Consider the following 13,827-nt stretch of genomic DNA (forward strand, 5'->3'; position numbering starts at 1 on the left):
GACAAGTAGAAAGTATAAAATTTTTCAAATGGGTTTTGCCTTTGATGTATACCAATTGGATACTGCTGTTGAATTACTACCAACTTTCATTGAATGGAATAAATCACTTTTACAATTTAAGGATTTAAGTTCAGTTCAGAAAGGAATTTCTAAGAGCTGATGAATTCAGTTGGCTTACTGTGGAAAATGTGTAAATTCCCTTATGGTTTAACACAGTCCTATCTAAGATAAAAGAAAGGGGAATTCCTAAAACTTTAGTAACACTCACAAATTTGTTATTATATAATCCCCAAGTTGATGCTAGTTTTGAAACAAAGAATGGTACAAACAAGAAAGAGACACAAAAGCTAATTGTTAGAGGAAAAAATTCTAAAAGCTATTCAGCATATTCTTGGTTTACTTTTATTTTGCTATCAATTTATTAGAATATCACTAATAAGCTTGCTTGGTGAGAGTTTACCACACAAATTAAGTGACATCTACACTTACCTGGTGTATTGTTTAAGTGGTGGCAGAAATTATGGAAGATTAATAATTTGAAGCACATGAACACATGCTACTGAAAAGACAAAACCTGCAGTGCAAAAGACACCACTGCAACTTTTAGAAAGATCTATAAATCTTCCAAATTTCTACTCATGCAAACATGCTCAAACTTTGAGTGAAAAATTAAGTATTATGTTAGAATTAGATCAGAAATTCCTATTTGCTTAGTAATGAAGACGTAAGTGTAAATATGCATTAGTTACACAAGTTATCTAAACTAGATTTTATAGACTAAACATCTTCCTGGAGGGCTTCACTGAGATACCTTAGTGTGAGTATAAGAATGTCTCTCTATTTATACTAAGTATGACAGGGGAAACCTTGCTCCAGTCCCTTTTCTGAGAAATCTAAGATTATACTAATGAAACTACCTTGGCCCACATATCCTTTGGTGTACAAGGCACCAGTAAGAAATCTTCATCCTCACACAGAAACTGACGCAGTATCCTGTGAATGTCTGAGTGACGGGGAAAGGATTAAGAGAGCAGAAATTCCAGATAGCCACTTTCTCCTCAATCTAGAGACAACATGGGCAAGAGTGGTCCAATTAAAAAATCCGAAGCTCCTTGACATCCAAGGCGTTAATACTGTAACATTCTGATGTAATTAAAAACTGAATTAAGAGTATCAAACTACTTAATAAGTGGCCTGGTGCCAAACAATAAACACGTGTTATATTTCAAGCCACAAGAAAGGCTTTTCTTTGATCCCAGATATGCCACTCCTTTTGTTTTCCCCTCCTTTGTGCTCAATCTTCTCAGCTTTCTCATCACCTTTCAACCACATTCCTTCTGACCTAAACTCCTATTTTGAGTGGGGGGAAGGGAGGGGAGGAGAAAGAGAATGCAGTCAGTTCAGATGCATTCCTTTAGTTGTTTTTGTAGGCTTGGAGTATGAAGCCCTCCTATAGGTAATATTTGGAACTAGGCTCTGTTGCCACTTCCGAGGGGAAGAGGGCAGAGGAGACGAAAAGAATGAGATCTATTCCTTCCTCATCAATCCCCACTCACTGACCCCTTGAGCTCAACAAGTAAATAAAACATCTGATCCAACTAAAACAATAATATATTAAAACAAGAATATAGAAAAACCTAAGAAGCTCAAAATTATACACTGAAGTAAACTCTTTCCAAAAAAATGAAATTTATGTATTAAAGAAATCATAAAGGAAAGAAAAAAGAGGAAACACAGGCAGATAAAAGCCAACTCTCAATTATCCATGCTAATGGAGAGAGGAGGGAAAGGGAGAGGTCAAACAGATTAAAGAAACTCAAATATTATCCAAAAATATTTTGGCAAATGCTTGTAAATTCTTCCACCAAACCTTTTCCAGGACAACTAACAAGTGGTAAAATGACTAATTAAAATTTTCACCTCCTCTCCCTTCCCACCCTCTGACTAGAAGTACTCCCAAGCAGCAAAATGGCTAAAGGGTGGGCAGTATTAGGAGGGGGAGGAGGGGAAGAGAAGGAAAGCAAGGGGCATGGTTAATTCATAAATGGAATAATGTGCCCCTGAATAATTGAGAGCTTCAATTTGGAAATAAATACAAGAAAAAGCCTGAAATAATAATAACCTATTTGCATACCTGTAACTTGGTCTTTCACCCAAATATAAGGATAAATTCATTCTTTAAAGGGGAAAAAAGGAAAAGGAGACTAAATAAATGTTATCCTTTAAGTATGAAACTGATGCATCAACTTACAACTAGTTGCCCCACAATACCGTTCCAATGCTTCTACAATACTGATTTGTTTCTAAGTGCCTCTGAATGCAAGCTAAGGTTTACTACTTTATTCTCTAGCACATACATTTCCTATTACCAGTTCTCAAATTAGAATCTAGGCTCAGTTACCATTACTTCTAGAACACCCAAAGTCAAAAGCTTAGAGCAAATTAAAAGGAACACATTAATTAACATTTGAGTGTTTCAACCATGTTAGCCTAGCAACTAGATTACTAAATGTCTCTAATGGAAAATTCTTAAACTTCTACAGCGCATACCTACCACTGAAGAATCTCAAAATTCCAGAATAAACAGCTAAACCTTCAAACTATGCTGTTGAAAAGGTAGCACCCCATTTTATGTTAAGTAAAATGACGGACAGTGAAGCACAAGATGAAGCTCTTGGGGGTCAACTCAAATATTGCCAATTGGTTTAAATACAATGTTTAAGTTCTCACATTATGGAAATGCACTGAATTTTTCCCTTTAGTTTCATTTAACATTAAAACATAAAAATAAAAAATAAATGAATTATACTATAACATATTTTATGAAATGCTTTATCACCTTGTATAAACATCTAAAGGCTAATTTCTGTTCCTTTGTATTCTTTAGGAGGCACTGTCTCCATACGTACTCAATTACGGCTTGATCCCTGCCCTCAATCGTCTACCACCCTCCACCCCTCCTCTTAAATAGTTATAATGATCAGAAAACAGTTTGGTAAGAATCTTTAATCGGTTTTTTTGGGGGGCTTTTTAAAAATAAATTAAGAGATGTTATATTCATATTTCTTAAAGACAGAATACAAAAATTTTACATTTTTTTCTGAATCTCAAAACACACAAAATAATGAGTCAGATATCAAAAAAGTTACAATGCCTGTTTATAAGGTAATAACATATCAAATACCATTACAAAGAACCTCTAAAGGGCTTTCAATTTTAAGGGACACAATACTTTGTTATTGAACTTGGTCTCAAGTAAGTGAATCATCCGCTAAATTATGGTGATTTTTAGTTGGACAGAGATTACATTGTAACAGGATTTGACCTGAGTACTTAAAGCTTGCCTAACCAAATGCAAAAACATAACCAACTGAATAAACAGTTAATATCACTTTTACTGCTATGATCAGGATCCCTGAGTATAGAGATATTGTTACTTGAAAGACTCAGGAATCTGCTACACAATAGGAAGACTGTTTCAAAACTGTGTTATACTATGTCATAAAAAAATCAGGGATGGTATGACTAATGGCTTACTTATGTGCAATTGTTGTTAACCGTTCATCGTTTACTGCTCTCCGAACTTCAGCACGGTGGCGTTCTGTTGAGATGCTATGAAGAAAAATAGCCATTATAGAACTCTGTCAAGCAGGCAGCTCTTTTCTATACTTTCATTAATGTTTAAGTCAACATTTCTGGGGGGAGAAGGGAGACAAGATTGGTTTGTGAAAAGATACAGACAGGAGCCTAATATGTATCTTCAAACGCTTTAACATCTTAGAAAAGGATTCATACTAATTCTGTGTAACTGCAGAAATAATTAGTTGCAAATTACAAATCATAGGAAGACAAATTCAGCCTGATATCAAGGTATTACTTCCAAATTTCAGAAATGTCAGACCATGGATAAGATTAGCAGAGCTTCCTGCTATCTAAACATGCAAACAGATGCTGAATGGCTTTCTAATTGTGAATGCTGAGAAGAGGATTTTGTCACTTACAAGAAAGTTTTCTAAGGTCTTTTTTTTTTTTTTTGAGACGGAGTCTCGCTCTGTCGCCCAGGCTGGAGTGCAGTGGCCGGATCTCAGCTCACTGCAAGCTCCGCCTCCCAGGTTCACGCCATTCTCCCGCCTCAGCCTCCAGAGTAGCTGGGACTACAGGCACCTGCCACCTCGCCCGGCTAGTTTTGTATTTTTTAGTAGACATGGGGTTTCACCATGTTAGCCAGGATGGTCTCAATCTCCTGACCTTGTGATCCGCCCGTCTCGGCCTCCCAAAGTGCTGGGATTACAGGCTTGAGCCACCACGCCCGGCCTCTAAGGTCTTTTCTAAAGCTTAAGAGTCTGTAATTTAACGTTCAATGAATATAACAGACAAATGAGAGTTGTAAAATAACCTGTTTCCTGTGGCTATATGCTATACAACTTAACACCAGGGTAATATTCCTTTATTACTCAATACTTTAGCTGCATATCTTCTACATTACATTATGTTACCAATGGTAAAATGTGCTTATATTAATCCTGATTAAACACATGTAAAGTTAATAATAGGAAACAACTTTTTAAAAGGTTACACCCATTCCATTCATAAATACTCAATAAAATGAATACCACTCTTCAAATTGTATTCCATACTACTTAAGCTAAATCTCTAACATGGACCAAAACATTTAAGAGGCTAGAAAACAGAATTTAGGAGAAATATAAACAACAAACAAATACAAATTGTTAACTATGAAAACAATAAAACTGAGAATTTGGTTTAATAACATCCCTATATTAATGTTAAGTAACAGGAAGAGCATCTTCCATATTTTCACTTTAAAAACACTATGTTTAAGGCAATGACCACATAATCACTACCCATTTATGTAAATTAAGGCATCTTCCTCACATCACCTCTTCCCTCCAGCAAATGCCACTCTAGATCATCATATCCAGTTCCTTACTGCTCTTCTTTCTTTCACCTATGTCAAAAGCACCTCCCTTTCCCAGGTGGGCCAAAAGTAAGAAAACCTGCCTTCAACTCTTTCTGAAGAGTTTGCACGCTCTTCATTCTGGATTATATTCATTCTGGATTACACAATAAATGGTAAGTTATACAATTTTCTGTAACAGACCACACAACTGGGATGGAGTCTCTTACCACCAACAATTTGAACACCTCTGTTCTTCAACTTAATTTGACAGTTACTTAATTTGAGAGTGATAAGTAATAAAATCCCTCCAAATGAAATTTCTAGAGTCACGTCTCACAGACGTTTATGATAATTTACCTAAGAACTTTTGATAGTTCTCCAAGAAGATCTTTCTTTTCCTTGGTGAGATCCCCCTGTGCCCGAAGTGCACTGATAACTCCAGCATATGCCTCCAATTCTAGAAGAAGAAAATTATTTTATCAAGATAGGCCTTTAATATTTTAATACTGTGGCTATGTATAGTGAAACTTCAGGGAAAAAAAACTAAAAATAATCAAATACAAATATTGTTTTAAATTCCTTTCAAAATTTTTATCTATTTTATAATTTTATATCATTTTGTTTTTCATTACCTCACAGAAGTCATGTATATAAAATGTTTAGGCAGAAAAATCTAACAGTAGATATTTTGTTTCACACATTGTCACTGAAAAACATATAGCACAAATGATACCAACAACTGGGAATAGGCACCAAGTGATGTAATAAGGCTAAGAAGTTTTCAGCATTACTAAAAGGGATCTTCATTAATCAACTCTTAAAATAATTCCTCAGGCTTGCCTAAGAATTCAAACTATATTCTACCTCCCTCCTGTGTAGTTGAAAGTACTGTAAATACTATGCAATGGAAAAAATATTGGAACAAAATATTCTGGCTCTAGCACTGCCACTTATTAGTTGTGTGACACTCAGCAAGTCTTTTCTCATCTCTAAACCTGTTTCCTTACCTAGAAGGGACTTTGTAGGTCCCCTCCAGAAGTAAGATTCTCTGCATCTATAAAAACTATCATCAAAATGACTAATTGTGAAACATAAACATGAAATGCTCTTGCAGCGACTAGGACATAATATACTGAATCCTAATACCAGACATCTCCATTTCAGTCTTTCCACAGAAATAACCATTAAGAAATAAAACTGTCAAGCCGGGCACAGTGGCTCATGCCTGTAATCCCAGTACTTTGGGAAGCTGAGGCAGGGGGATCACCTGAGGTCGGGCGTTTGAGACCAGACTGACCAACATGGAGAAACTCTGTCTCTACTAAAAATATAAACTTAGCTGTGGTGGCAGGTGCCTGTCATCCTGGCTACTTCGGAAGCTGAGACAGGAGAATCGCTTGAACCTGGGAGGCAGAGGTGGCGCCACTGCACTCCAGCCTGGGTGACAGAGAGAGAGTTCGTCTCAAAAAAAAAAAAGAAAGAAAACTGTCAGTCTCCAGGACTGGTTAAAATATAAAGCCAAAAGTCCCCAATGGCCTCCAATAAACTATACATGCCTCTCAGTGTCGCCCTTGTGTACTACCCTTGTGTAGTACCCTCCCACATTGACTCTAGTCTTGGCATATTACTTGCTTTGGCCAAGGGAACAATAGCGAACATGCTGCAAACAGAAGCTTGCTAAGTACTTGCATACAGGGCCTTGCCCTTCAGGAACTTTGAGATCACCAAGCTGTGAAGATGCCCAGAATGAAAAGCCAAATGAAGAGAGAGGCCAGCTACCTCAGCCTAGTCCCCATATAAGCTACCACTGAATACCTGAAAGAACTCAGACAAGGCCAGCAACCCACAGAATGGCAAGAAATAATAAAACAGTTGTTGTTTTAAACCATTAACTATGAAACAGATATATCTGAGCAAACCAGAATGGTGGGAAATAAATGTCCAAACTAGAGTTGTTTTCACAGTCAAGTTATCACGAGTATTTGTTATTTGCAAATACCTCACACACAAGAGAAACTCAAAAAACGTGAGCCCACAGACTAAGTACTACACCAAAAATAAATAGTCTCATTTAGTTGATATTACTCACAGATCTGTCAAAAATAAGCTTTATATAGAAGACTGGGCTGGGCTGCCTACCTTAAATATTTTTACATTAAATAGAAATGTCTGGCCAGGGCCAAGCATGGTGGCTCACACCTGTAATCCCAGCACTTTTGGGAGGCCGAGGTGGGCAGATCGCTTGAGTCCAAGAGTTCAAGACCAGTCTGGGCAACATGGCAAAACCCTGGCTGTACAAAAAAAATACAAAAAATTAGCTGGGTGTGGTGGTGCACACCTGTAGTCCCAGCTACTTAGGAGGCTGACGTGGGAGGATCACTTGAGCCCAAGAAGTCCAGGATACAGTGAGCTGTGATCATGCCACTGCACTCCAGCCTGGGTAACTGAGCGAGATCCTGTCTAAAAAACAAAACAAAGCAAAACAAAAATCTGGCCAGGCACCATGGCTCACACCTGTAATCCCAGCTCTTTGGGAGGCCGAGGCAGGAAGATTGTTTGAGCTGTGGAGTTCAAGGCCAGCCTGGGCAACATGGCAAGACCCCATCCCTACAAAAAATTTAAAAATTAGCTGGGGGTGGTAGTGCACACCTATGGTCCCAGCTACTCAGGAGGCTGAGGTAGGAGGATCACTTGAGCCTGGGAGGTTAAGGATGTGGTAAGCCATGTTCATGCCACTGTACTTCAGTCTGGGTGACACAGTAAGATCCTGTCTCAGAAAAAAAAAAAGGAATGTCTGGTCCAACCAAATGACCCTAAGTTTAAACATCCTGCATGTTCAACCTGTGTTGGATACTATGTAGACATTTCAATGTGGCGGTCACTCTTGAAGGACAAAGCTCTGCTGCTCAGTGAAGGAAATACTTAGTTTCAGGAAATATATTTCAGCTTTTATCAGACTCAGAATAGAGTCCAGAAAAAGCACTAGGGATACCCAAGAATGCAGTATACTCTAAATGTTTATGCCCTCCCCCATTTATGAAATATTTTATTCAACAGATTAGTATTGAGTCCTATTATATATACCAAATGGTGTGCTAATCGTGCCCTCAGGGAGTTAACTCTAGAATAGAGAGCTACAGTGAAACAAGTCATCAGGCAATTATGATACAGTTTACATACAATGGTAAAAGTACAGAGGAGAAATACATCATCTAGTGTAGAAGCAGAAGCTTTAATCAGAAAGAGAATTGTGCGCCAAGCAGGCAGGGTTAAAAAAAAAAAAAAAGCAAATGTACGAAAGAAATAAGAGTAAAAGAACAGACAATGTTTCATATTATTCCAGTAACTTCCAGTAACAGTAACTATGTTTGAGAGTTTTACACTAAGCGCAGTAAAAATATGTCTGTACTTGGATAGTCACTAGCTCAAATCAAACTACTAACTGAACATTACTGCTACAAGGTACCATGGAGAATATTTCTAGGAACAAAATAAAATCCCCATCCTCAAGGTGACTAAAATCCAACAAGGAACCTAAGAAATATATCCAAATAACATTTTAAAGATTTTAGTTCACACATGTAAGAGAATAGAGAACGGTAAAAATGGAAAAGTAGTTTGTGGTCAGACTGAGAAAAGCCTCTGTTTCCAGTCTAAAATGTTTTTATTTGATAGGACTCAGTAATTGATTGACTGTGGGAAGTAACACCAGAAGGAAGTCAGATTCTGCAGCTTGCAAAATGTTTAGGAGAACGGCAGTGCCGTAAAAAGAAATGAAGAGGTCAAAGTGAGGGAATAGTTTGAGAAAAACGAAAAAGAAGTTCACACTTGTGACTTGTAGAATTTATGATGATCAAGACAGTACTTCAGAAAAAATAAAATTAACTAAAGAAATACGACAAATATTTCTGACATTTCAAGTCTCATTTCAAGTCTAAGAAGTCATGTACAAAAAATCAAGAGATGGCAACCTCACATACACAAAACTGGGACTCTGAACACAGTTACCACAGATACAGGATCCACATCACTTCCTCCTCTTCACAAGAAATTCACTCATTGTAAAGAACCCTATTAGCTTCCCAACCTCCTTCACATTTACTGATGTCCATTTTGATGGGTATCCTTAGATCCTTACATACCTCAAATTTAGCTGAATTTCTGTAATTATTTTTCATGCCATTCTATTGCAAACACAAAAGTAGAAAATAATAAATACATATGAACATTCCAAAAACGAAAGATTTGCCAAACCATTTATATAAAGCCCTCAATTTGGTCCATTAAATCAGCCATTCAAATACACTATAGTCCATAAAGTCCCATGTTGGAGCTACAGCTCAGGAATGATCACAAAAATAGGCAAGGGGAGAGGCAAGACAAAGAGAAGGAAGTATTTATCTAGCACTGACACATTCAGTATATATAAAGAAATTCTCTATCCCAATTTCTTTATATGTATGTAAAATCTAAGTATTTAACATCATATTAAAATGATTTATAACTATTTTTTAAAGGATACAGCTAATTTTTAAAAACTGTATGTACCTTTTCTAAACTTTGGACCTAGAGTTAGCATTTGAAGACAATTAAAAGGTTTCATTGTTATGATAATAAGCCAACCGGTGGGGAGGAAGTCTGGCTAATCACTATCAAAGCTCACCCCCCAAAGTGAGGGGTCAGTGAAGATTATATTACCATACAAGATGACTGTTTTCTTTTGTATTGAAGCAGCTCTGCAGCAACATTACCCACACAGCTCTGACTAAAATTAGGAATAAATTTAGACTTAAAGGTTACCATATTTAAACATAACCTCTCAATTCAAACGCCCCCAAACCCAGAAACCCCAATCTAATCTACTGTCTTTGTGATATGTTCTGCAATTTCAGCTATTAAATAAATATGAATCCAACTTTATAATCAGCAACTAACAAGTTATATCAATTGTATGTAAGTGTGTAGAAAACTGTCTTCAGATTAGCACTAAAAGTTTGGATATAAGGTTAAAAAAAAAAAAGATTGACATCCCCAAACCCTCTCCAAAAACAACTCTCAGACTTGCTTTAAAAGATGCTGTTGGCCCAGCGCGGTGGCTCAAGCCTGTAATCCCAGCACTTTGGGAGGCTGAGATGGGCGGATCACGAGGTCAGGAGATCGAGACCATCCTGGCTAACACGGTGAAACCCCGTCTCTACTAAAAAATACAAAAAATTAGCCGGGCGAGGTGGCAGGCGCCTGTAGTCCCAGCTACTCGGGAGGCTGAGGCAGGAGAATGGCATAAACCCAGGAGGCGGAGCTTGCAGTGAGCTGAGATCTGGCCACTGCACTTCAGCCTGGATGACAAAGTGAGACTCCGTCTCAAAAAAAAAAAAAAAAAAAAGACGCTGTTAAAAAGTGATTTGAAATCTTCATAGTGGCCTTGGGTGAAATAAAAACGACAGACAGGGCCAGAGCCACTATGATTCTACCTGATTTACAAAGAAAAATTCCCAACAGATTTACTATGATGGGCCCTTTATGTATATTGTTAACACACATAACAAACTAATGAGGCAGATAGTGTTATCCTTTTTTTTTTTTAACAAAAATATCAACAAATTTAGGAAGAATAAATAACTTGTCCTTGGTCACATGGGTCATTCGTAATAATACCAAGACCCTAGGTCTGTGTAAATTCAAGACCTATACTTTTCCTTTAAAATCACAGCTATCTAAATAATGCATATCCACTGCCAAAACATTTAATCTCCTTTTTCAAATTATTTTTTCAATTATTTCATTTATTGTGCTAGCCAGAAACTACAGTGGTAAATAAGACAAGGTCCTCACAGTCTAAGGCAGCATTTCTCAACCAAAGATCCTCATCTGAACCACAGAACACAAAATGATTTGAGTAATAACTCTTTTTCTCAATTTTCCCAAGGAAAACAATAATTAATAGCATTCTAGATGCACAGGACGAAGTTAGTTCTTTACATACAATGGATACCTTAGCATTAGGGCTTAATTCTTTCCCTCAATACTGGTTAAGAAAGGTTGCTGTAAGGGAAAAGAAGCACTAAATAATAAATTACAAGCATAAAGTGTTTTATTATTGATAGTAAAATATAATTTGAAAAAGTGAGCATAGCTTACATCAACTTAGAATTCAGAAATAGTATATAATTGACACATACAATCATGAAGGTTAACAGTATGTTAAAGTGAGACTGAAAGCATATTCCCTGGTTCAAATACTGACTGGATGTCTATCACCATCACCTTGGCTTCTAAGCTTCATCTGTAAAATGGAGACCAAACAAACAAAAAACACCTACCTTTCAGGCTTTCAAACGACAAAGTTAATTCTCAAAATATTTAAATTAGATGTTGTATAAAAAAGACTCAGAATAGCCAAGTAGCCCTCAATAAATGTTAGCTACTAGTATTATTACAATTCACATACCTACTATTTACAAAGCACTATGTTAGGCACTGAGGGAAACAACAATGATTAAGATGGGAACTGTATCTCCAAAGAATTTCTGATGTAGTGTGAGATATGACATCCATGCCAACAGCCATGACCCAGGCAGAAAGGGAAAAGTATCATAGAGAGGTAAAAAAACAATGAAAGTCATACCCAATTTTCGAAGAATCCTTTTGCATTCATCCCTGCTGAGATCCAAAAGGGTTGGCCACACAACAGGCATTGCTGCTTCTGTTTGGTAGCCCCAAAGAGCTTGTCCTCCCTACCAGAACAAAATTTTAAAAAGTCAAATTACCAAAGTACCAAAGTACATTCAAGGGGCCACTCACCTGGAGATCCAGCCACAGGCTAAGAAGTAAACCAAAAAGACATTAATATTTTACAATGCTTTCTCACCACCACACTTTCCAACTTCTGACAAATCAAGAATTAAACCATTTGAACTATCACAGTGGAACGAACACAGGCTTTAGAGCCAGACATCTCTAGGTTTCTAGTCCCAACTTTTCAACTTACTGATTGAGCCTAAGCTTTACACATCTATAAAACAGAGGTAATACCACCCAGTTTGCTATGCGTATTAAAGAACACTATATAAAGTTCTTTCATAGTGGCTGGCATTTAATTTAATAAATAGGTAGTACTACCAACCTTGGGCAAGTTGACTCCTGTCAGCTTCCTCACTTATGAATTACATGAGATAAAATTTGTGAAGCTCCTAGCAAGTTAAAGAAACGTAATAAATAACTCTCTCCTCAAGTCTTAACAATGGAATATGAATCTTGATCCTGTAGTTACTGAACAACCATTTACCAAAAGTTTAGCTGCCAGGAACTTACTTAGAACTGGGAATTTTCTAGTGTAAAAGACAAAACGACACGGCGCTGGGGACTCGCGCAATACCTGCTTAGCACAGAGTACAGCCGCTGTAAAGTATTTGTTAAATGGGTAAGTGAATGGTTGACGCGACTGAGTAAAACGAATGAATGAATGAATGAATGAGCCCACTGTCTAGCCTAGAAGTCAGACACAGAACCGAAATAACTGCTATATCCCGTTCCAGGCGCTGGGGCTGCTAACTCCAACTCTGTGTCCCGAGGTGAGCCCCCCTCCCCCTACTTCCCACAGTCCTCTCAGCTCAGAACCAACCCAAGGCAAGGAGAACTGGACTGCGCGCCCCAGCCGGCAGTATGACATAAAGAAAAGGGGTGGGGAGGAGGAAGAAGGGGCAGAGCCAAAGGAATCCGCTCCCTCCACAAGCCAGTCCCCGCCTCCCGACAGGATCTTGGAGGCGGTCGGAGGCTGCTAGAACCGAGCACCACGTCACGGCATCCCGGCGCGTCCCAGCCAGGGGACCCCACAGCGGGGCCGCAACGCACGGGAAACCCGGGCAGTAGTTGCCGGAGCCCGCTCGGGGAACCGGGATCTTGTAGGATCCTTCCCCACTCAAGTGTCAAGGAGGCAAGCCCGCCCCGCCCCCTCTCCAAACACGCACTCCCTCGCAGCACCACAACAAGAGCAGCCCGCCCAGGCTCCTCACCCGGGCCTCTCGGCGCCAGTCCCAATGTCAAGCCCACGACCCGAGCCCCTCGGGGCCAGTAGCTGTTGTCAGGGGTCCCGGCTGGCACCCACGCCTCACTCCCTCCCCAGCGGAGAGGACAACGGAGAGAGAGTAAGCCAGCGGACAGCCAACCAGACGACCTGGACTCACCGGGAGTCTCCCAGAGCTAGACCCCCGGAGTCCCAGCACCAGGCCTGCCAGAGTTCCCCTGAGTCCACCTCGGGGAGCCCCACGATCCCGTTAGGAAACAACGGAGGATGGGGCTGGGAGCCCCAAGCCGGGCTCCGAATGCTTGGCCCGGCGCTCCTCTACCCTGGCTGGCCTGCCAGCTCTTTCCAGGACCCTGCCTGAGAGTCACCCACCTGCCCGGCCTTTCGGGGCTCATCTAAAAGGCTCCTCCGCCAAGACTAGGGGACACCAGGAATTGGGTTTGTTTGCGGTGCCTCTGAAGGGGCAAGATGGCGACAGGTAACAGGGCGCAGGCGCAGCCGCGCGCGGCCCTTCGGGAGGTGTAGTTCGCCTTTCCCGCCTTTCGGAGAACAAACACCAAAAGGCTTCCATTCATCTTGTCCTTCTTTTCCTCCGCGTTATGAAAGAAAAGGACAGACATCGCGGAGGGTGCTGGGAGTTGTGGTCCGAATACAAACTCCAACCTCTTTCGCTTCGGGTTTGCTGTCGTACGCGCAAGGAAGGCCGGGATTGTAGTTCCCTTGGCTTCTCCTGCATACCCTCCTGTCTCTAGCTTCGCGCGCCTCTCCTGGGCTGCCTTCTCCCAGCCAATCGGCTGCCCTCTCTGCTACGTGTGGCGTCACACGTAGCGGCCAAGATGGCGCTAGCGGCTGTAGCGGGTTTTTGCTGCGACCTTTACTGTAG

At 39.8% G+C, this 13,827-nt stretch overlaps 1 protein-coding gene across 9 annotated transcripts in view; it reads right to left on the reverse strand.

The window, feature by feature from the left end:
* Positions 1 to 13,522, reverse strand: part of EMSY (EMSY transcriptional repressor, BRCA2 interacting) — a 108,228-nt gene extending 94,706 nt beyond the window's left edge. For 6 of the 9 annotated variants that reach the window (XM_030917374.1, XM_030917368.1, XM_030917370.1 and 3 more), the window contains exons 1-5: positions 13,317 to 13,522; positions 11,547 to 11,655; positions 5,279 to 5,378; positions 3,538 to 3,612; positions 2,135 to 2,176 (exon numbers count right to left, since the gene is read on the reverse strand). In XM_030917374.1, the coding sequence (XP_030773234.1) occupies positions 2,135 to 2,176; positions 3,538 to 3,612; positions 5,279 to 5,378; positions 11,547 to 11,616 (287 nt within the window). In that variant the 5' untranslated portion in view covers positions 11,617 to 11,655; positions 13,317 to 13,522. The remainder of the gene's footprint in view (positions 1 to 2,134; positions 2,177 to 3,537; positions 3,613 to 5,278; positions 5,379 to 11,546; positions 11,656 to 13,316) is intronic. The other 3 variants (XM_030917375.1, XM_010366778.2, XM_010366780.2) reach the window with 2 other exon arrangements.
* Between the last annotated feature and the right edge of the window lie 305 nt (positions 13,523 to 13,827).

The sequence above is a fragment of the Rhinopithecus roxellana genome, chromosome 15 (assembly GCF_007565055.1).
Source record: "Rhinopithecus roxellana isolate Shanxi Qingling chromosome 15, ASM756505v1, whole genome shotgun sequence".
Taxonomy (NCBI): domain Eukaryota; kingdom Metazoa; phylum Chordata; class Mammalia; order Primates; family Cercopithecidae; genus Rhinopithecus; species Rhinopithecus roxellana.